Here is a 22591-nt window from a genome sequence, read left to right on the forward strand (position 1 = left end):
ACATCTATGCCACAAATGCAGGAGCATTCACATTTACAAAAGAAACTACTAAATCTTAAATCACATTAAAACCCACACATTAATATTGAAAGACTTCAACACCCCACTCTCACCAATAGACATGTCATTAAGAGAGAAATTAAGTGAAGAAACAATGCAACTAATCAAGGTCATGAATCAAATGGACCTAACTGATATCTACAGAACATTTCACCCCAAAACAAAAGAATACACCTTCTTCTCAGCACTTCATGGAACCTATACTTTATCATAAAGCAAACCTCAACAGATACAAGTAAAGTGAAGTAATCTCTTGCATTTTATCAGACCATTATGGATTAAAGCTGTAACTCAACAACAACAGAAAAAACAGAAAGCTCCCAAACTCATAGAAACAGAAGAACTCCTTACTCACTGACCTCTGGGCAAGGGATAAAATAAAAAGAGAATTAAAAACTTCCTAGAATTAAATGAAAATGAAGCACAATGTAGCTAAACTTGTGGGACACACTGAAAGCAGTACTGAGAGGAACGTTCATATCACTAAGTACCTTTATAAATACATTGGAGAGATCCCATAGCAGCAACTTAACAGCATACCTGAAAGCTCTAGAACAACAAGAAAAAAGTGAAAAAAGTAGACACACCCAAGAGTAGATGGCTAGAAATCATCAAAATCAGGACTGAAATAAATTAATTAGAAAAAAGTGTACAATTCAAAGAATCAACAAAACCAAGAGCTGGCTCTTTCAGAAAATCAACAAGATAGACAAACCCTTAACCAAACTAACTAAAAGGCAGAGGGAGAGTATTCAGATCAACACAACCAGAAATGAAAAGGGACACAAACTGTACTATAGAGCAACAATAATAAAAAAAATCCATGGTGCTGGCATAGAAATAGGCTGATTGATCAGTGTGATTGAATTGAAGACCCAGAAATAAACCAACACACCTATGGGTATTTTATTTTTGACAAAGAAACCAAATCCATAACATGGAAAATAGCATCTTCAACAAATGGTGCTGGTTTAACTGGATGTCTACATGCAGAAAAACACAAATAGATCCATATTTATCGCCCTGTACAAAACTAAAGGCCAGTGGGTTAAAGTACTCAACATAAAACCAAACATACTAAATTTGTTAGAAGACAGAGTGGTGAGGAACCTTGAACTCATCGGCACAGGAAACAACTTCCTGAACAGAACCACAACCGCTCAGGCTCTAAGGTCAGCAATTAATAAACGAGACCTTTTGAAACCGAGGCACTTCTGTAAGGCAAAAGACAGTCAAAAGACAAAATGACAGCCTACAAACTGGGAAAAGATCTTCATCAACCCTGTATCTGACCGAGGACTAACATCCAAAATATATAAAGAACTCAAGAAATTAAACAGCAATAAACCAAATAACCCAATTTAAAAATGGGGTACAGTGCTAAAAAGAGAATTCTCAACAGAGAAATACTGAACGTCTGAGAAACACTTAAAGAAATGATCAACGTCCTCAGTCACCAGGGAAATTCAAATAAAAAAGACCCTGAGATTCTATATTACACCTATCATATTGGCTAAAATAAGAAAATCACTTGACGGCACATGCTGGCGAGGATTTGGAGAAAGGGGAACACTCCTCCATTGCTGGTGAGAGTGCATACTGTACAACCACTTTGGACGTCAATCTGGAGCTTTCTCAGAAAATTGGGTATAGTGCTACCTTAAAACCCAGCTATAATACTCCTGGGCATTTACCCAAAAGATGCTCCACCATACAACAAGGACATTTGCTCAACTATCTCCATAGCAGCTTTATTCATAATGGCCAGAATCTGGAAACAACCTAGATGTCCCTTAACTGAAGAATGGATAAAGAAACTGTCGTACTTTATACAGCAATCAAACACATAATGTAAACATTTAAATTATTGCCCTCCTTTTCTTTGCCAACGCCTCAAATGTCAAGTTCATTTTAGCTATTTCATAGTTTACAGAAATTAATTTAAAATATTTAAATCCACATCACTGTTACATTAAGTGGAAGAAGAATTTTTTTGTCTACTTTTACTTATTCTAGGGAAGGAAACACACAATAATGATAATATGAGGTATTCTGAAAAGTGTCCATCCCTAAAGAAAATGGAAAGGATACTTCCAGTAACGCCAAGCCAAAGACAAAATATGGACAGCAATTCTCAGCTAAAAATAGCTCTGTAAGGTTTAAACAACTTTTGTGCAGTGGATTTGTATTCATTAATTTCTTTAAGAGCTTAGTGTTTTCTTCTTTACTTATTCTTCATATCACTCACTTTAAAATTTGAAAGACTTAAAGGTATAGGTTAAATTATGTACATTTGCTAATTATTCTATACATATATGTTTGTGGTATGTATGTGTTCATGTTCACATATATATGTGTGTATACATGCATGTAGAAGCCAAAGGATGACATCAAGTACCTTAATTATTCTCTATGTTACATGTTGAGGCAGGGTCTCTAGCTGAGCCTGGAACCCAGCAATTCAGCAAGTGTATCCAGCCAACTTTCCCCTCTAATCCCCTGTCTGCACCTCCCAAACACTAAGATTAAAATGGGCTAACCACACTTGTCCATAAGTTACATGCGTGCTAAGGTACTTGAGACTGTGTGGAAAGTATCTTATCCTCCGATACACTTCCTCAGCCACAAAAATATAGACATTAAGTATTCATCCCTTTTCCTACTATTTTAAAATATATTTTATTAATTTCTTCATATTACATCTCAATGGTTATCCCATCCCTTGTATCCTCCCATTCCTCCCTCCCTCCCATTTTCCCCTTACTCCCCTCCCCTATGACTGTTCCTGAGGGGGACCTCTTCCACCTGTATATGCTCATAGGGTACCAAGTCTCTTCTTGGTAGCCTGCTATCCTCCCTCTGAGTGCCACCAGGCCTCCCCATGCAGGGGATGTGGTCAAATATGGGGCACCAGAGTTTGTGTGAAAGTCAGACCCCACTCTCCAGTCAATTTTTGGAAGCAAAAACATTTAAAGTTTTTCTATGAAACCTTAACAAAGCTGACTTCCACAGCAATGACTCCTAACCATTTTACCTTACACAAAAGATAGAAATAAGTTAAACTTACCCTACTGCATGCCCCGGTGGTGGACTCACAGACTGTGAGGATGGAGATGTTTTGAGGCCTATTCAACCATCTGACCACTGTTCTGGTGTTGCTCACCCATTTGACCATGGTGATGTAATATTCTCTAGTTTGGAAATAAAAATCATAGTTTATGATTAAATCTTGAGAATCAGTACACTATTAGGAAGAGCCATGTGTCGTTTTATGTGCAACAAGTGAACATTATAAGGCTGTTACATTATGTGTACATATATAAACAGACATGTGCACATGTTCTTGCTTAAATATTCACATATACAATTTCAAATAAATGCGAATGTATAAGTGAAGATATAAATATCTATAAAAATATAAAGAAGATAGGGGAAACATTTAAGAATGAATGGTTTACCAGAAAAGCAATTTTTGGAAAAATATAAACCAGTAGACACTTGACTTTTCTGAAAAAAAGTTTATTGTTTGGGACTAGCTTGTGATAAACTATATAATTTTAACACTACACTAAACTTCATTAAAAGCACAGCTGATGCCTAGTGAAATGCAAAACTTAAATCTTGCCTTGATGGTTATTCCTACTTCACAACATGCATGTTTTCTCTCATATGTGAAGTCTTGGACTACAGAGGTATTAATTGTATGTGTGATGTTTAATCTTGTCAACTAGACCATACTTTAGAATAACATAGAAGACATTGTCTCAAGACATCTCAAGACATACTTGTTAAGAGGGGGCTTCCATTTTATAAGTTGCAGGCTGAATAAAAGAAGAAAGTGAGCTGAGCTCTAGCATTCACTTCCCTGTGCTTGCTGACTGGATGCAATGTACTTCACGCTCCAGCTGCCATGATTCCCCTGCAAGGTGGACTGTATCCTTCCACTGTGGGCCCAAATAGGCCCCTCCTTCCTTTAATTGCTTTTATTTTTTTTTTATCACAACAAAATGAAAAGTAATTAATACAATGGAATTTCTTTTCCTCAGTTGTGGATTAAGAACTGGTTCCACACTCCTTCATTGCTGGTGGGAATGCAAACTAGTACAGCCACTTTGGAAATCTATCTGGTGCTATCTCAGAAAAATGGGAATAGGGCTTCCTCAAGACCCAGCTATTCCACTCCTTGGAATATACCCAGAAGATGCTCCAGCACACAACAAGAAAATTTGCTCAACCATGTTCATAGCAGCCTTATTCATAATAGCCAGAACATGGAAACAGCCTAAGTGTCCCTCAGTAGAAGAGTGGATAAAGAAACTGTGGTACATATACACTATGGAATACTACTCAGCTATTAAAAACAAGGAATTCCCGAAATTTGTGGATAAATGGATTGAGCTAGAAATGATCATAATGAGTGAGTTAACCCAGAAGCAGAAAGAATCAAATGGCATATACTCACTTATATCTGCATACTAGCCCAAGGGTCATGTCCCATGAAAGCCTTCACTTACCAGGAAACTGGGACAGAGGGGAAGGCATCCTATTTGGACTCTAAATGAGAGACGCATGGGAGAATAGCAAAATAAAAGGATACAGAGGGTCCTAGAAATCTACAAGTAGAACAATATGATAGGCAGATTTGGGCCCAGGGGTCCCGCTCAAACTAAGGCACCAGCCAAGGACAATACAGGAGGTAAACTTTAAACCCCTTCCCAGATCTAGCCAATGGTCAGAACATTCTCCACAGTTGAGTGGAGAGTGGGATATGACTTTCTCACGTACTCTGGTGCCTCACATTTGACCATGTCCCCTGGAGGGGGAGACCTGGTGGCACTCAGAGGAAGGCCAGCAGGTAGCCAAGAAGAGACTTGATACCCTATGAGAATATATAGGGGGAGGTAATCCCCCTCAGGAACAGTCATAGGGGAGGGGAATAATGGGAAAATGGGGGGGGGAGGAATGGGAGGATACAAGGGATGGGATAAACATTGAGATGTAACAAGAATAAATTAATAAAAATAAAAAAGAACTGGTTCCAATCTTTTAGTCATATTTTTAATAACATTGCTACTCTTGTTTCAAACATTTAAAAATGAAAAAGAAACCAAATGGAAGTATCTGACTGGATATTGAATTTTTAGCATAGAAAGAATGTTAATTACTGGTATAATTATTTCCTCAAAGTTATGGGAAATTGTTATAAATACATAACATAAATTGTATTTATGACATATTTTGATTTTATGTTTTGAAATTAACATAATGTATCATGAAACTCTGAGCCCCACATGACTAAGCCCAGTCATCATAGTTTGGTATATGATAAAAAGGAAAAGCAACCACTTTTCTAGATACTCGCTCCATACCATAACAGAGGAGTTAACATGAAAACCAACTTTAAAAGTGATATCTGTGCTTGTTTTGTTAAAAGGGACATTTAAAGGCTGCAAAGCTGCCCTAGTAGTTAAGAGCACTTGTTGCATTATCGCAGAGATAGGATTTCAGCGACTAGCACCCTCAAGGGGCAGCTCCCAGTCCCCCAACTCTGGGATCTAATGCCCTCTTCTGCCCTGTAAGTGCACTGCACTCATGTGGCATATATATACTCATTGACACTCATGCACACAGAAATAAAATAAAATAAAATAAAATTAATGTTTGTATGAGATAGTAAAAGTATCATTTATAGATAGTAAAACCTGATACAAACTTTTTGTCCCAGGACAACTCTGGCCAAGAGATCTAGACACAAGAATCTCACAATTTTTGCATGTATTTCTGAATAGCTACAGTTCTCTCTAAAAATATGTTACCTTATCAACATGAAGACGTCAGCAGAAGTATAAGTATACCTTGCCATTGAGTGATGTCTGACATACTGCCTTTTCAAAACATTTGGAAGCTTTCACAAGATACTGAGCCCTGTTTACAAATTGCCAAGAAACTCTTGGAAAACAAAGAAACAAAGAAAAAAATGTGCTTTCTGCAGTTAACTAGGTACTCTTGAATCACATGCTCAGCTGGTTTGGACATAGTCTCTGACTAGTTCACTCTTCCAGGGGTTCCTACCAGGAAAAGTGTCTTGGTAAACTTTCAGTGTTTTGCTTCAAGAAATTTATTTTCAAAATGCAATAATATTTAGCAGTGTGACCACTAAAACACCTAAAGGGCATGGAGTGTTTTGGGGATGGGAGTATAAACTACTTGTCAAAGAAACACAGGAAGGGAGTTCAAATCACTTACACAGAAACAATGGAACACACATAGACACATAAGCAAAAATGTAATCATCAACCTTTGATGGAGTGCATACAAAATAAGCCTTGAGATAAAGGGTTTGTGTGCCCCATACACAACCAGGAAAAGGTTGAATTGTAACAACTTAAATATTCCTGAATGGCAGATATGAAAGTCTAAGATTGTACTAAAATTATTATGAATGCTGTATATGTAACACATTTTCTTTATCTATCATTCAGTTGAGGGACATCTATGTTGTTTCCAGATTCTGGCTATTACAAATACAGAGTCTATGAACATCATGAAGCCAGTGTCTTTGTGATATGGTGGAGTACCTTTTGTGGTTTATCTGTGTCTAAAAAAGTATTCCCAATTTTCTGAGAATGCCCCTGGTTGATTTCCACAGAAGTTGTACAAGTTTGCACTTCCACCAGCAATGGAGAAGTGTTCCCCTTTCTCCAAAACTGCACCAGCATGTGCTGTCACTTGAGTTTTGGATCATAGGCATTGTGACAGTTGTAAGATGGAATCTCAGGGTCATTTTGATTACCATTTTCCTGATGACTAAGGATGCTGAGCATTTCTTAAAGTGCTTCTTGGCCACTCAAGATTCCACTATTGAAAACTCTCTGTTTAGCTCTGTACCTAATTTTTAATTAGGCTATTTGGTTTGTTGGTGTCTGATTTCTGGAGTTCTTTCATTTGGATACTAGTCCTCTGTTGAATGTAGGTTTGGTGAAGATCTTTTTCCATCCTATTTGCTGCCTTTTGTTCTATTGACAGTGTCCTTTGCCTTACAGATACTTTCCAGTTTCATAAGGTTCCATTTATTAATTGTTTTCTATATGCGAACATCAAGTGTGAGGAAAGAACAAATGAAAGGCTCACCCTACTTGAGACTCGTTCCATGTGAAAGAACCAATCCCTGACACTATTAATGTTACTCTGCTATGCTTGTAGACTGGAGCCAAGCAGAACTCCTCTGAGAGGCTTCATGCAGCAGCTGATGGAAACAGATGCAGAAAACCACAGCCAAACTTTAGACAGAGCTCAGGGAGTCCTATGGAAGAGTTGGGGGGGATTATTGAGGGAGTCAGAGGGGTCAAGGACTCGACAAGAAGATCTACAGAGTGAACTAACTTGGGCCCATGGGGGCTTACAAGGACTGAACCACAAGGCAAAGAGCACACATGCACTGTTCCTAGTTCCTCTACATATATGTAGTGGATGTGCTGCTTGGTCTTCATGTGGATACTGCAACAACTGGAGTGCAGCACTCTCTTACTCTGATGCCTCCCGTTGGATCCTCTTCCCCTAACTTGGATTCCTTGTGTAGTCTCAGTGGGAGAGGATGTGCCTAATTCTTCAGGAAATTAATGTGCCAGGCCAGCTTGGTACCCATCAGGGCTGTCCCCCTTTTTTGAGTAAAAGGACAGGGGAGAATGGGAGAGATGTTTATGAGGGAGGATTAGGAGAGAAAAAGGGGGCTATAACCAGGATGTAACATGAATAAATTAATAAATTAAAAACAAAAATATGAATATGCAAGGATTTATGAGATTTTCTCCAAACTGTATTAAAGTTAACATGAAATTTGGAAGTATTTATCAATGAATGTAAAAAAATCAAAGTCAGTAGCTTTGGAAAGAAAGTCTACATAGGTAAACTGATATTTAGACTACAGAAAAAAAAAATTCTCAATTGCCTAACCAGAATAGTATGGGGCAAATTAAAATGTAAAAATAACAAGAATGAGTTTTAAAATAAAAAACAAGACACCAGAATTTAAGTATTTGTCTAAAAATGCTCTTAGAGAAATATTTGCAAACCCTTCACAAAAAATATTCTACTTAATTCACTGCATATTCTGGATTATAGTGACTACCAAAAGATTTGGAGAACAATTCAAATCCTAACAGCAGATTCCTGGTAATTGGTGTTTTAAATTTAGATGTAAAAAATTTAAGATAATGTAATTTTTTGTAGTCAAACATTTATATTGATCTTTCATTAAACGACCTAGTTATTTTATACATGTTACCTCATGCATACAAAAATTTATTCTAATATGACATACCTTATTGTGTTCCTTATTTATATCTAAACATCACTTCTACTTGGGATCTAAAATCTGAATGGTGACAACTGTTTCTGAAAACAAAATTTCAGTTTTAAAAGGAACCGTTTCCAAATATTAAAACATTCCATTAAGTTGATTACAGGTGTACATAACATGGATGTCACAGCAGAGGTATTATACAGTCACTTAGGGATCGAGGAACTACAGGTGTACTGGCTGAATGGCCTCCTTGCTCTACACCTTCTCGACCCCAACATCCCAGATGCACATCTCACTTTGATTTCTAGCACACACTCTGTTAGCTCATGAGCATAGGCTGAGTCATAGAGGCAGAGAGAAGCAGGTTAAAGGGACACTACTCTAGTCATTAGAGATTTTTGTTCATTGTGTGTCCTAGCTCAGGGCATCGGATTGTCCAAAGGGTATGTGTAATGGAATTAGAGTATCACTTCAATATGGGCGTGTTAGCCATCAACTGTTTTGCCTGTCTTTCTGCCTCCTTTCTTTCTTTCTTCCTTTCTTTCCTTCCTTTGTCTGTGTGTGTGTGTGTGTGTGTGTGTGTGTGTGTGTGTGTGTGTGTGTAAGCATTTATAAATATGTCAAGGGACAGAGAACAACCTCCACTGTCCTTATTCATTCTCTCCTCTTTTTTTAAAAAAAGATTTATTTATTTATTACATATACAGTGTTCTGCTTGCATGTACACCTGAAGGTCAGAAGAGGGCACCAGAATTCATTATAGATGGTTGTGAGCCACTATGTGTTTGCTGGGAATTGAACTTAGGACCCCTGGAAGAGCACATGGTTCTCTTAACTGCTGAGCCATTTCTGCAGCCCATCATTCTCTCTTCTTTATTTATTGGCTACGAGGTGTCTAAATAGCCTAGGGGCACCCCGATTCAATCATACTACCCAGAAATCCCATTGGATCTGCATATTTCTGCCTTAACAGTACTAAAATTATAAATATGAGCCACCCTGTGTATATATCTGAGTTCTGAGGACCAAACTCAGGACTTCCGTATTGTACAACGAATACTTTATTGACTGAGCCATCTCCCTAACTTTCCGGCTGTGTTGTTATTGGCTTACTGGATCACTGCTGTGTTTTCCCAACATCTCTGTTTATCGATACATGCTGTTCTCTTCTAGAGCACCCAGAAATTCTATCCTAATGGTACTATAATGGTCCTCTAACATACTCAGAAAGGTGTCCTGCTAAGGCCTATGTTAAGATTATACATCACTTTAATGAAAGGTCCCTAATTGTCAATTCTGAACCACTTTAAGTTTTTCCATTTTAATGTGCATAAAGTACTCTGCAATTGGATGAAATGGTCTTATCTCATAGGACTTGTTCTACCAAGTGATGCAGAGATTCTATCACACACATTTCTTTCTTTCTGGGTTTAATCTTCTCCACTCATTAAAAAAATAAGTTTACGTTAGATAATTAAAATGAGTCTTTAATCAGAAGCATTACATAAATTCTATTTTTATAATCACAACTTCCATATACACATCAGAGTGTATTATCTGTAAATATGCCCAACTGTGATTAAATTTCAACAACCAGACTTGGGTTGGGTTGACTATAGAAATTATCAAAACAAACATTAAGCTTAGCCCCATCTCACCCAGCATAGTGTGGATTATGCAACACACACACACACACACACACACACACACACACACACACACACACAGAGTGTAAGGATCATGGTATACACACATATAGGCAGTGTTAACAATGCTGTACACATATACATGTATGTGTGCTATAAACATCCCTAATAAATGAGATGTTTGATGAATTGAAAAGGACATGAGATAGGGGTATTGCCAATGAACAGTGACACCAGTCTTCAAGATTAGCTTTGAGATTCATCTCTAGGGCCTCAGTAAACTGAATGAAGGTCCTTAAAAATTTGAGATATTTAGTACTTCAATGCATTAATGCTTATATTAGAGGTGCTGAAGATGTTTCCAATATTAAATTTAGAGTTTGCACATATATAATATATTCCTTTTCTCCTGATAGAGTCATCCATGTGTGTGTCCTTGGGGATCGGGGTCAGAGGACAGCCTGAGATGTCACTCATCTCTTTTTACAGTCAGTGTTTAGAACAGGGTTCCTTGGTGTACATCATTGTGGCCTCTGGGCTTGTTGGCCCATGAGCTTCCAGTTACTCTCCTGTGTCTGGCTCCCATCCCCACACGGGTGCCCTGAGACTACAAGTACACAGTACTAATTCGATCCCTATGTGTGTTCTGGGATCTAACACTGTCCTCATTAGACTTACATACTGAACCATCTGCCCCCATCCTTTTCTAATGTTATAAATATACAGGCACAAACAAATCATACTTCATTCAACTGTTCTGCTTGCTGGAGAACACCAAATGGTAAAGCAAACTATACTTATGTTATGTATAATTCAGTCTTCTAGTATTGTTTGTTTGTTTGTTATTGTTTTGTTTTATTTTAAACCAGTGCTCATGTAGCCCAGGGTAGCCTGGAACTCCCTATGTTGCTGAAGGTGAGCTTGAACTTATGATCCACCCCATCCCCATTCTCAGGGTCTGGGAATGCAGGTAGGTCCCACCATATCTAGTTAATGCAGTGCTAGGGATCTATAAAATCCAGGGCTTAGCACATGGCAGGCAGTCACTCCACCCACTGAACAGCAGCGCCAGTCCCTGATCACACCCTTCTAAAGCACACCATTTAAAAGGAATGAAACAACTGTTCTCTAGGAGAAAATCCAGTGGAAAACTAACCTCTGTCTTCATCTCCTTCAAATATCCAGCCAAAGACTCAATCATAGGTATCTTTCGTCATTTTGTGGTACCGCTAATCACCTTGGAACTAAACACTTCTTGAGAGGAGCCAGACATCCAGAATGACTTCATTCCCAAGTGATGAAGGAAACCTCAGCTTCATTTTAAAGTGGAATTGTGGCACTGATCACATCATTCTCTAATTGCAACAAAATGATAATTGGACGGGAAGTATCTACTTGCCCCTTAAAAGTGGAATTGAAATTGCCTACCTTGATTTAAAAATGTCGGGTGGCATCAGCTCCAAAGTGTGAGTGGGTCCATACAGGTTTACAACATACAACTTCACTGTTGGGTTCACTTGACCTGCCTTTTGAGAAAATGAAAGCTGTAATATGTAATTTATAAACATTAGACTATATTAAAACAAAGAAATAAAAATAAATTTCAGCTTGTTTACTTCCTCTCTCTGTGTGTCTCTCTGCTCTGTCTCTGTCTCTCTGTCTCTGTCTCCTCTCTGTCTCTGTGTCTGTCTCCTCTCTGTCTCTCTTCTCTCTCTCTCTCTCTCTCTCTCTCTCTCTCTCTCTCTCTCTCTCTCTGTGTGTGTGTGTGTGTGTGTGTGTGTGTGTGTGTGTGTTTTCCCTTGACTGGGGATAAAAAGTTCAATTACTCTGAAATAGAAACGATTTTTAAATTCAACCACTTGATTACTTTCTATTGTTTTTGCAGATTGCTGCTTCTGGAGCATTTTAGTCAGACAATTAAAGGTTATGGGAAATTAGGGGGGCTTTATTCACTAGGCGGTGCTGTTATGCTCCTTTTGCAGAGCTGTAGAAGGGCTGGTCATGCAAAACATGAGTAGGAAAGATGCGAGACTGAAAGGAAATGAAGAGAGGGCAGAGGGATAGGGAATAGGATATGGAAAGAGAGGTAAAGGAATGGAACAGGAAAGAAAAAGAGAGGGGAAAGGAAATCAAACCCCAGCCACAAGGATTGTAGAATACTACCCCAAGCAGACTGCTGTAAGTTGTTCTCCGACCTACACTTGTGTGCCAACACACAAATAAATACATACAATTTAAAGATACATGCATAAATATTAAAAAATCATCCACATGCATCAGCTAGAACATGTTTAAAATTCTGAGAGCCTAACAAATTCCATTGCATCAATGTGCCCTGTCTTTTTCTTTAAGCTTTACTGATTACTAAATGGATGACTCATATATTTAAATGACCCTTGAGAGGCGCAGAAACAATCCTCTCTGAGTTTGTGGCAGGAAGAGTAGAAATGCATGTATAATTTGGTTTCAGTTAATCAAAATTCCATTAAGGGAACAATAACTACCAAGCATGGCGGTTGGTACACTTCTGGTTTTTAACGTGTTCTAAAGGCTCATGACCCAGTTTTGTCACTAAGTGTGCCCACATCAGTACAGACTACTCTCATCATTTTCTGGATGAAAATAGAGATGATAAAGTGAACTAACTAATACTAAGAGAACTGGAAGTAAACACATATGATCACTGTGCTCCATTAACTCCCAGGCAATGACGAACAAATGGCTACCAAATACTCTGTAATCCAGAGAGAGGAATGATGGTGAACTATCTCAAATACGCCTCAAACAAAGTGCATAGGGAAAGGAAAGAGTGAACTCATGCTGGGGCAGGGCAGATTGCTCAGTTGTTAGATAACTTGCCATGATGAGTACTGAAGTTCAGCTCTCCAACACCTAGGTAGATAGGTGGTAGGTCTAGTGCTCATCTCTCTCTGCCACAGATTCAGAGAGGCTGTTTCTGTATGTCTCAAGCATCATTAAAATATATGGGTCACACATTTACTAATCAGTAAGACTTCAAGAGAAAGACTGGGCACATTAATGAAATGGAACTCCAGGCACAGAAAGTGTAAAAGGGCTCTCTGAGAAAGCTTGTTATCAAGACTAGCCATATCGGTGAGCTTGGGTTCAAATGGGAGACCCTGCATCAACGAGTAAGGTGAAAGGACAATTTAAGACGATTCCTGACATTAACCTTAGGCCTCCACATACATGCACACATGCACTCACAAACATGCAAAAACAAAAGAATTCAATGACTGCTAAAAAGCATTTATGGAGATCATAATTCATTTATGTTTTTGTTCTGTTATTTCTCTAGCTAGATCACGTGAGTTAAAATGTAAACCTTGCTCTATGATGTAGCTTGACAATGTGGACTCTTCGTTTCCAGAAGCACCCATCTGTATCATCATCTGTATCATCTGTATCATCATCTGTATCATCTGTATCATCATCTGTATCATCTGTATCATCTGTATCTGTATCATCATCTGTATCATCTGTATCATCATCTGTATCATCTGTATCATCTGTATCATCATCTGTATCATCTGTATCATCATCTGTATCATCTGTATCATCATCTGTATCATCTGTATCATCTGTATCATCATCTGTATCATCTGTATCATCTGTATCATCATCTATGTCATCTGTATCATCTGTATCATCATCTGTATCATCTGTATCATCATCTGTATCATCTGTATCATCTATATCATCTGTATCATCATCTGTATCATCTGTATCATCTGTATCATCTTGGAAACACAAATCCCTGGTCCCAAGGTCACAGACCTAGAATCAGAATCTCCAGGTGTGTAACTACGTATCTGTGTTTTAACTAGTTCCAAGTGACCAGGAAACATTTTGATAAAGCACTGTTCCATATATGCATCTATTCTCCACCTATTACCTACAATCATGTATCATCTTTATAATATATCATATATCTTCCCCTATTTGTCATTTATTGTCTAATATCACTTATCTATTATATCTATTCATCATTACCCACTTTTTGATCTTTTATCACTATCACCCATTTATTATTTATATGTCAATTACCAGTCATCTAACTTATATGTATCATCTGTATCTCTATCATCTCTTATCAATCCATCATTTATGTTCTGTCTACCTATTTATCATCTATTTAATATTCTATCTATAATCTATCAGTCCCATTATATAATACCTTTCACTTATCTTCTGACATCTATTTTCCATCTATTCTCTATTTATCACATATACTCTATCTGTGTTAGCGTTACCATTGCTGTGATGAAACAATATGACCAAAAACAACTTAAGAAGAAAATGTTCTCTTCACTCATAGTTTCTTATAACAGTTCATGATTGAAAGCACTGAAGACAGGAATTCACGCAGGGCAGGAACCAGAAGGCAGGAACTGATGTAGAGGATACAGAGGGGTGCTGCTTATTTCCTTGCTCAGGCTGCTTTCATATGGAATCCAGGCCCACCTGCCCAGGAATGGCATTACCTACAATTGGTTGGGCCCTCCTCCATCAATCCCTAATTAGGAAAATGCACTGCAGGCTTGCCTACAGTCCAATCTTATGTGGTTCCCTCTTCTCAGATGACTCTAGTTTATGTCATGTTTACACAAAACTATTCACCACACTATCATCATTTCTCTGTCATCTATCTTCTGTTATGAAGTTATGCTCTAAAGTCTTTTTTTTACCACCTATCTCTATCCAGCATATATCCATCATATATGGTGCTTCATTTCTCTGTGAACTACTATCTACCATATACTCTATCTATCTATCTATCTATCTATCTATCTATCTATCCATCCATCCATCTATCTATGTATGTATCTATCTATGAATCGATGTATGTAAATATGTATGTATCTATGTATCTATCATCTATCTACTATCTACTATCTATCTATCATCTATTATCTATCTATCTATCTATCTATCTATCTATGTACCTATTATCTATCTATGTATCTATGTATCTATCTATCAATCATTACCTATCTATCTATCTATCTATCTATCTATCATCTATTATCTATCTATCTATCTATCTGTCATCTATTATCTATCTACTATCTATCTATCTATCTATCTATCATCTATTATCTATCTATCTATCTATCTATCTATGTACCTATTATCTATCTATGTATCTATGTAGCTACGTATCTATCTTCTATCTATCTATCTATCTATCTATCTATCTATCTATCTATCATCTATCATCCATCATCTATCCATAAATCTGCCTCTCATCTTTCCAACTAAGCACACCTGGCTAGGTGTCAGAAGATAGTTTTCATGAGATGTGGTGCAGAGGGCCTGAAGTTTACCTTCAGAACAACGTTGACATGAACAGTGCAGGTGTCTGAAGCATGTTTTGAGATGTGGATTATCTAAATCTGTGAGTCAGTGGAATCTGTGTTCAATAATGTCTCTGCTATGATGTAACATAAGTATATGATTAAAATTATAACACAAAAGTTACTTGATTTTCAAAACTGAGACAGATATGTACTTGAGAATATGTCAGAAAGCATAGTTTGTGAGAGAAATGTTTTCTTTCTGTGAATAAAATGTCATAGCTTTGTTATACTAAATAACAAAGAGATGACTAAACTATCTAAAAGAGGATACAGCTACAGATAAGAATAATTGATGGTTTTATGATGCAATTCTTACCCAGTTAAAATTTATGCTTATTTTTTATAATTTAATACACTAACTAGAAACATAAGGACATTAAGTTGGATTGAATTTTCCCGGGAACTCTTATCTATAGTTTATGATTTATTTCCCAAAGACACATAGATGCTGATCATTTCTTTAAGGGTCTCTGCAACTGAAACTGTAAATTTGCACTTGTGCAAGATGAAGGATCTCACAATCACCTTCCGTGGGAATGCAAATTAAAATCTATACAAAACAGGCTACCAAGATGAGACTTGATAGCCTGTGACCATAAAGTGGGGCAGGAGATCCCCCTGAGTCATGGGCCTAGGGGAGGGGAATAGGGTAGGTGTGGGAGGGAGAGAGGAATGGGAGGATACACATGATGGGATAATAATTGAGTTGTAATCTGAATAAACTAATTAATAATAAATAAATAAACAAAAAGAACTTCAACAAAAATTCAAATGCAAAAAATAAAAACTGTACATAGGAGGCCGTTTTTATATCAAGGCACCTCAGTGAAACATCAGGCTGCCTCCCAAATTTGGCTATTCGGCATTTCATAATCTCAGCTACAATTTTACTTATCCATGGAGTTTGGAATTAGGCAAATCCAGTGAGTTCATTTTCAAATTTTAATATTGGAATCATTCAGAGAGTGTGCAAATTAGAGAGCTCATCTCTTTGCTTTCAATAGTCCCATTTGCCACAAAGACAGCAAATCCACAGAATCCCTTCCTCCATGCTTCTGAAATGCAAGCCTCAATAATAATTAACCTTGTTTTACTGGCAACTAAATTGTCATTAAACGAGATAATGTTTTAATTAAGAAGATTAACCTGAGGTTACAGAGAGAGAACTCTGCATCTCCTTTGTGCTGAGTTGCTAATGATAGGGTACTTTATAAGCACCAAATCGTGCTGAATTAAATAAAATCCAAATATATTTGTTTGGTGTAAGTGTTTCATCAGTAAATCTGATCATGCTGAGTTTTGCTGCACCAGTTTTTAAATCTAGCTTAATTTAAACAGCAATTTAATATGAACTCAGCATTATCTCAATTTCTAAAGTGTCACTTTCCGAAAGTTTGTTGTATGCAAGCAAATTTAACCTCCATTTATTATGGGGAAGCTAACAATCATTTATAACTAGGGTAGAAAAAGAGTGTTTCAAAAGTAAATGACACACTCAAATAGATACTGAAATTTCAGGTGATGTTAGGACCCTAACCTTAACTTTCTTTTTTGAAACTGGTGTCTTAAATACATGGGTTGTTATCTCAAATAAAAAGCCATGCCCAGAGAAAGGTTCCTTTCCTTAGCTTTGTCTGTTTTATTGTTGTTGTTGTTTTGTTTATTTTTTAATGTATGTGGATCTGTGGGCATGGATGTAACATGGAGGGCATATATTTATGTATGTAGATGATGAGATACTTAACTCCCTCCATGTCACAGTTCACATACTTAGAAACAAAGAGTCAATCATTCATTGTCTGGAGCTCTCCAAGAAAGTTAGACTGCCTGGCCAGTGAGTGTAAGGCATTGATCTATCCCTGCCTCTCCAATGGTATGATCACAAGCTCGAAAAACCAGGCTTGTATATTTTTTTTTCCTGGATAATCTAGTGATTCTCAAAGTCAGGTCCTGATGTATGAGAAGCAAACAGTGAGCTATCTCCATAGCTCCAGGTTTCCTTTTAAATACTTTCATTGACAGTCAGTGCCCACTCAGTAGGTTCATCACACTATGCTCCTGTGTTGATGTAGAGACACTCTCTGCTGTCTATATATAGCTGAGTTTCTATCTCTAAGTGGAGCAAACAGACCCATCAGTATCCGTGATTGACAGGCAGGTGTTTAGGTGTTCTGAGCGTCTATGAAAATAAAAATTGATCTCTAGGAGCTTTACTTAAGTTACCTTCCAGTCCTAAAATAGATGAGACTTAGCAAAACATGTATTTTTTAAACTATGTGGATAGGTTTGTGTCTATGTGTGTCTCTACATGTGCATGTGGGTATCTTCAGAGTTCAGAAGATGACATCAGATTCTCTTGAGCTGGAGTTAAAGGAAATTATAAGCTAAACAACATGGGTGCCAGGAACAGAACTCATGTCCTCTGGAAGAGCAAAAAATGTTCTTATCTGCTGAACCATCTGACTAGTTCATAGGTATGCCTTTAAAAAACACTAACACTTTTAGGAGCTATGCTTATCTATTTTTTAAAAATAAGTGATTACAATGAAGATTAAATGAGGGGAAAATGGTAGCCTCCCTCAAAACAAAACAATTTGTTACTAACATGCATGACACATTCAATTAATAGACACTACATGTCTATTCATGACTAAGGAAATAACAAATTATTAAATGCCAAGCTATCTATAATTATTCTGTATCTGAGTTCCTGGTGACACATTTGAATTTTTATATTTCTTAAATATTTATATTTGTCCATTTACAAGTCTTGGTTTTCTTATGGTGAGGCCTGAGACTGTCTATGGCTGAGAGGGTAATTTGAAGACATAGCTAAGCACATTCTTTTAAAAATGAAAATCAATTGCAATTTCCACTCTTCAGAAATGAATCACTGTGTTATCTCCTCCATGGGACTGATATTATTCTTTTGTGCACTGAACAGCTCCACATGCCTTTTATACTACTAGTTATCCACCTTTTCTATAATCACTAGATTTCATCACCATTATTAAATTGAGAAAAGAAAGAATTAATATGTTGGAAAAGAATGCTCAGTTTATCTAAGGTGTACAAAAAGCTGGTAGGCAGTTTACAGACAGGCTCAACCCATTACCCACAAAAACACCTTTTTTTTTTTTTCTTGAGCATGATGAAAATGTCATGAGGAGTCAATGTTTTGTTTTTTTTGTTTTTGTTTTTGAGTCACAGAAGGCCATTTTCTGAAGAGCACTGACTTGATGTTTTATAAACTCTCTCCAGAGAATAAGAGGTGGTATCAAGACATGCAGACATTCTGTTCTTGCAGGAATATGAATGTTCTCCAATGTTCTCTACATTTGAACCTTGCCTTGTTTTCTCTCTAGAATGACTGAATGTGGTGTTTAGGAAAAGTTGCTTCCAATTCATGCCAACTTTGCTGTGTTTCCACAGCAGACTGGGCCTAATAAGAGTGATGTCTTTTTTGCTGGGTATGGATATAGATAGTACAGTGACCAAATTCAAGATCAGCAAAGATATTTGTACGTGAGAAAAACAAAGCACCTTTCTCTAAGTCAGAGGCTCAAAACCAACTTCTTGTGTCAGGGAAACATTTTGGTGGGTAAAGAGTCTTGTCACCCCTTGTCATCCCTATGGCCTGCATGTTAAAAAAACAAAACAAAACAAAACAAAAAAACAAAAACTCCTGCTATAGGAAATTCTCTGCCCTTCCAAAGTATGCTGTGGCAACCACTTCCCACAACATTTTCTTGTCTTTCCTAATTAAGAGCTAAAATGTACAATGAAGACTTTTAGAAGATCTCTTTGTATGATCAGTGCATAAAAAGTCTCATCACAAGCACCTTATATTGGGAAATACGTGTTTTAAAATGGAGCTTTACTTCATAAGACCAAGACAATCAACACCGCATCATGGATTGGGCAGGACTTCCAATCTCACCTCTGGTAGAGGGACTGTTATCAGTTGATGGCTATTGATAAAGTAGAGCTTCTTGTTTTCAGTACTGTGGTTATAGGCTCTCCAACCTCCAGTGGATACCTCATCCACATGAACATATAGAAACAACTAATTAAACTCAGTGGGTTATAAAAATGAAGAGGATACAAGGTTGTATGGGGCAAATTGTTGGGACTTGTAGTCAGGAGGTAGAGGGTAGACATGATCAAGATATGTTACATACATCTATGAAATTCTCAAAGATGAAATAAGCATCATTATAATTTCTTTTTTAAGGGAATCTGAGGGGCCTAAGATGGTTAAGTCAGAAAAATGTCTATAATGCAAACTTGGGGCTCTAAGTCTGAACCACACATTAAAAGAAAACTTGGTCATAACCGTATCTAGGGTTATCTGAGAAAACTGAGACAACAGCATTCCTGGAGTCTGCTTGCTATCCAGCCAAGCTAAATTGGTGAGCACTAGATTCAGTGAGATACTCTGTCTCAAAAACTAAGGTTCACAGTAATTGAAGAGGATGTGTGACATGCTAATTCTGAGCTCATACATATCACCACTGCCACCAATACCATCACTATTATCATCACCGTCACCACCAGCAGCACTACTACCAATACCATCACTATCACCATCACCACCATCATTACCACCATCACCACCACCACCACCACCAATTCCATCACTATCACCACTACAACTACCCTCCCCACCATCACCACCACCACCACTACCACAACCACCGTGTAAATCTTGAGGCATTAAGGAGGGCTAGCAACAGAAATCCAAGTGCTATCAAATGTATTTATGTCTTTGTCCTGGAGGCCTTATTCAACACTTGAAAATAATTTTTGCTGTCTATGAAATATTTCTATGCTCTTTTGCCCTATAAAACCTTTTTCATCTATCTTATCTATCCCTTGATAGGACTCAACAGCAGCATTTCATCAACCACATTCTATTTCAGGTTCTGCCAAAATATTGCTGCTATTAATACAGTTACTAATAAATTCTTTGTGCTTATTCTAGTCTTCACTGGGGCCCTTTATGATTCATCTATTCTTGACGGGAGATTCTTTATGCTCAGTCAATTTTTATGAGAGAATTAAAATACATATTAACTTATAGTACATTAACTGCCCTAAGAAGTCATCTGAAAGAAACTAATTTTTTTTTAAACTAAACTCCTAACTGGCATTTCTTCATCTTACAAAATCTATTCACAATTCCAATGATGTAATCTGGAGAAGACTTTGTCCTCACCTCAGGTCTGTCTTTTATCTCTTTTCAACTCAGTAGGTAGCAAGAAAAAAAACAAGAATGAGCATCAAAAGGGAAGAAGTATAAAAATATGAGAAATATGTCTCATTCCTTTAATCATCTGTACAAGAACTTCTTTTTCCTCTCTCTCTCTCTCTCTCTCTCTCTCTCTCTCTCTCTCTCTCTCTCTCTCTCTCTCTCTCTCTCTCTCTCTCTCTCTTTCTGTGTGTGTGTGTGTGTGTGTGTGTTTGTGTGTGTATGTGTGTGTATGTGTCTGAGTTTGTGTATATATGTGTGTGTTTGTGTGTGTGGACATGTGTATGTGTGTGTGTATGCAGATGTATGCAGGATATGAGCATGTGTATCCACTTGTATGGAGGCCGAAGGATATCCCTATGGTGCTATTCACTTTGTTTTGGTTTTGTTATTTTTCTGCAGTTATTTTTCTCTCATTCGCCTGGGGCTCACCATGGTGCTTAGTCTGTCTGGACAGTGAGGACCAGGGTTTCCACCTTTACCCATCTTTTCAGCACTGCCAGGCAGGCCCTTTTTTTTTTTTTTTTTTTTTTTTGAGACAGGGTTTCTCTGTGTAGCCTGGGCTGTCCTGGACTCACTTTGTAGCCCAGGCTGGCTGGCCTCGAACTCACAGCGATCCGCCTGCCTCTGCCTCCCAAGTGCTGGGATTAAAGTCATGCGCCACCACGCCCGGCCCAGGCAGGGCTTTTTAAAAAACATAGGTTCTGGAGGATCAAATTTAAATCATTCTGTGTGCATAGCGAGTGCTTTGTTTTGTGAGCAATAGTTCCAGCCCCACTTGTTCCTTTTCTTTCAATAGTCTTTCTTGACTTAAACTGACAAGCTTAGAATTGATGGTTTTGTCTGCAGATAGGAAACTTTTCTTTCAGAGGCACTTTTTTTTCCTTGATTCAAGCATGCTGTCCATCAAGTCATTGATGCAGAGAGAAGGAATAAATAGCTCTTTCACAATGCTTACCTTGGGGTATGGGTACTGCTTTGCTTTGGGGTACAGTGCTCCAGTAAGCCGAGGTATAACCATGTTAGGCACCAAAGAGTCATTTATCATCAGGAAGGCAAGTCTCTCTCCATCAGGTGACCACCAGTGGGCGATGTGAGAATGCAGAAGTTCCTCTAGAATAAATGAGTGTTATTTGAGATCAACTGTAGAGATGTGGGCTCAGTGACCCACAAACATCTGTCCTTGAAATCCTCATTGTGCATGAATATTATCTAGATAGCATGCCAGATTTTATTCACTTCTCTGAGAAGTCTGTATGTTCAAATTGCTATGTCAATGCCAGGAAAGGGAGAAAGAGAGGAATAGAATGTAGCATCAGTAGACTCAACACATGAAAGTATCAATTGAGAGAAAACAATAAGGACAATGAGTGAAGAGTAGGATACAGCTAAAGCCACGAGCACTCATGACATCACTCATGCATATTTGCAGGCAGCTATTTTTTCCATTCTCTTATCAGACAGGTTAGAGGCTGAATACAATTACTACATTCTTATTATTTCCAAGGAATAAGAATGAAATATATAGAAAGAATTTTATATAACATAATATCCGCTATATACTTATGAATCAGGAATTTAATTTGTAGGAACCACATCAAAAGTCTCTATATTATGTCCTCTGTCTCCTATGGTGTGAGGCCATTACAGCATTTACATGGACAATTATAAAGAAATGAACCAATCCAGACTACTTATCTTCATAGCTTCATCCTGCAATGCAACTTCAGGCCACTTGTGAACTTTAAATGATGTTACTATTGTGGACCATGAGTCCATACTTCATGACTCTGTGTCTGGTAATGGTTCATTTCTATGCTAATAGTGACAATAATAACTTGGCTGCTTTTAGTCTAGATTACAGCAGGTTCCTCCGTGGTTTACTATGTCTTTATCTCTGTAAATAGTCTCTTTGGAAATAAAACAACTTCAACTAATTTTCCCAAATAAG

General features: G+C 37.6%; 1 protein-coding gene across 1 annotated transcript in view; it reads right to left on the reverse strand.

Annotated features, from left to right (window-relative positions):
• Dpp10 (dipeptidyl peptidase like 10) overlaps positions 1-22591 on the reverse strand; it is a 772006-nt gene that overhangs the window by 76341 nt on the left and 673074 nt on the right. The window contains exons 9-11 of the mRNA XM_051147278.1: positions 21599-21753; positions 11437-11534; positions 3128-3251 (exon numbers count right to left, since the gene is read on the reverse strand). Of these exons, the coding sequence (XP_051003235.1) occupies positions 3128-3251; positions 11437-11534; positions 21599-21753 (377 nt within the window). The remainder of the gene's footprint in view (positions 1-3127; positions 3252-11436; positions 11535-21598; positions 21754-22591) is intronic.

The sequence above is a fragment of the Acomys russatus genome, chromosome 6 (genome assembly GCF_903995435.1).
Source record: "Acomys russatus chromosome 6, mAcoRus1.1, whole genome shotgun sequence".
Classification (NCBI taxonomy): Eukaryota; Metazoa; Chordata; class Mammalia; order Rodentia; family Muridae; genus Acomys; species Acomys russatus.